The sequence below is a fragment of the Anneissia japonica genome, unplaced genomic scaffold, assembly GCF_011630105.1.
Source record: "Anneissia japonica isolate Jap-2015-1 unplaced genomic scaffold, ASM1163010v1 scaffold54948_len11118_cov96, whole genome shotgun sequence".
In the NCBI taxonomy this organism is placed as follows: domain Eukaryota; kingdom Metazoa; phylum Echinodermata; class Crinoidea; order Comatulida; family Comatulidae; genus Anneissia; species Anneissia japonica.
Window position 1 is genome coordinate 6,239 of NW_022756633.1, and position 1,231 is coordinate 7,469.

At 41.1% G+C, this 1,231-nt stretch overlaps 1 protein-coding gene across 1 annotated transcript in view; it reads right to left on the reverse strand.

The window, feature by feature from the left end:
• Nucleotides 1-969: 969 nt before the first annotated feature.
• Nucleotides 970-1,231, reverse strand: part of LOC117124312 — a 1,127-nt gene continuing 865 nt past the window's right edge. Inside the window, exon 2 of the mRNA XM_033270500.1 lies at nucleotides 970-1,222. Within this exon, the coding sequence (XP_033126391.1) occupies nucleotides 970-1,222 (253 nt within the window). The remainder of the gene's footprint in view (nucleotides 1,223-1,231) is intronic.

Here is a 1,231-nt window from a genome sequence, read left to right on the forward strand (position 1 = left end):
TGACAGTATCACGTTGCGTAATGCTTTCATAATTTCATCTGTTTGTGTTTCCTTCACAATTTCTGTCTTGCTATGTGAGGAGACAGGTATTGACACAGTAACCATATTTACATAATTGACAATGCCCTCTTCGGTACTACTCTGTCCTTCAGCGTGTTGATCTACTGCTCTTGAGAGCGTATCTGCCGTATACATAAATTTCCCTGGGGTGAAGGACACATTTAAATCGTATCGTTCAACTCTTATTAGCAATCGTTGAACTCTCAATGGACAATCACACAGGGACTTTTTGAACAATGGAATCAGGGGTTTGTGATCAGTTTCCACTTCTATATGCTGTCCATATATGTACTGATGAAATCGTTCACACGCATAGACTATGGCTAGCAGTTCCTTTTCAATTTGGGCATATCTGGTCTCTGCTTCCGACATTGCCCTTGAAGCATACGCCACAGGAGCCCAGGTTCCGTTATACTGTTCCACAGGAGCCCATGTTCCGTTATACTGTTGTAAGAGTACGGCACCTAGACCATCCCGTGAAGCATCTGAAGAGACTTTAATAGACTTTGTTGGGTCATAGAAACGCAAAACTGACTCTGTGACAAGAGCTACTTTTAGCAGCTGCCAAGCTTTTTCTTGTGCATCTTGCCACATCCATTGATTTCCTTTGTCAAGTAAGCTTCGAAGTGGTGCTGATTTTGATGATAGGTCTGGGATAAACTTACCCATGTAGTTCACCATTCCCAAAAATCTCTGTACATCTGTCTTGTTCTGTGGTCTTCCCATGTTCTGTATAGCTGATATTTTCTGTGGGTCAGGCTGAACTCCTTGATCACTAATGACATCACCAATGAAGGTTAACTTTCTCACTCCAAATTCACACTTTGCTCTATTGAGTTTTAGGTTGTTATTTTTCACTATGTCCAAAACCTGTTTTAAGCGCTCATCATGTTCAGCTTCAGTTGATCCCTATACTATAATGTCGTCCATCATAGTGTTTACACCAGGAATCTCTGCAAACAGATTATGAACCAATTTGTGATATACCTCTGGAGCACTGCTGATTCCAAAAAGTAGGCGCAAGAATCTGTACCTACCAAATGGAGTGATGAAAGTACATAACTTGGAGCTATCTTCATCCAGTTGGATTTGCCAAAATCCACTTGATGCGTCAAGTTTACTAAATATTTTTGCTCCTGAAAACTGTGCAGTAATTTCTGCCCTTGAAGGC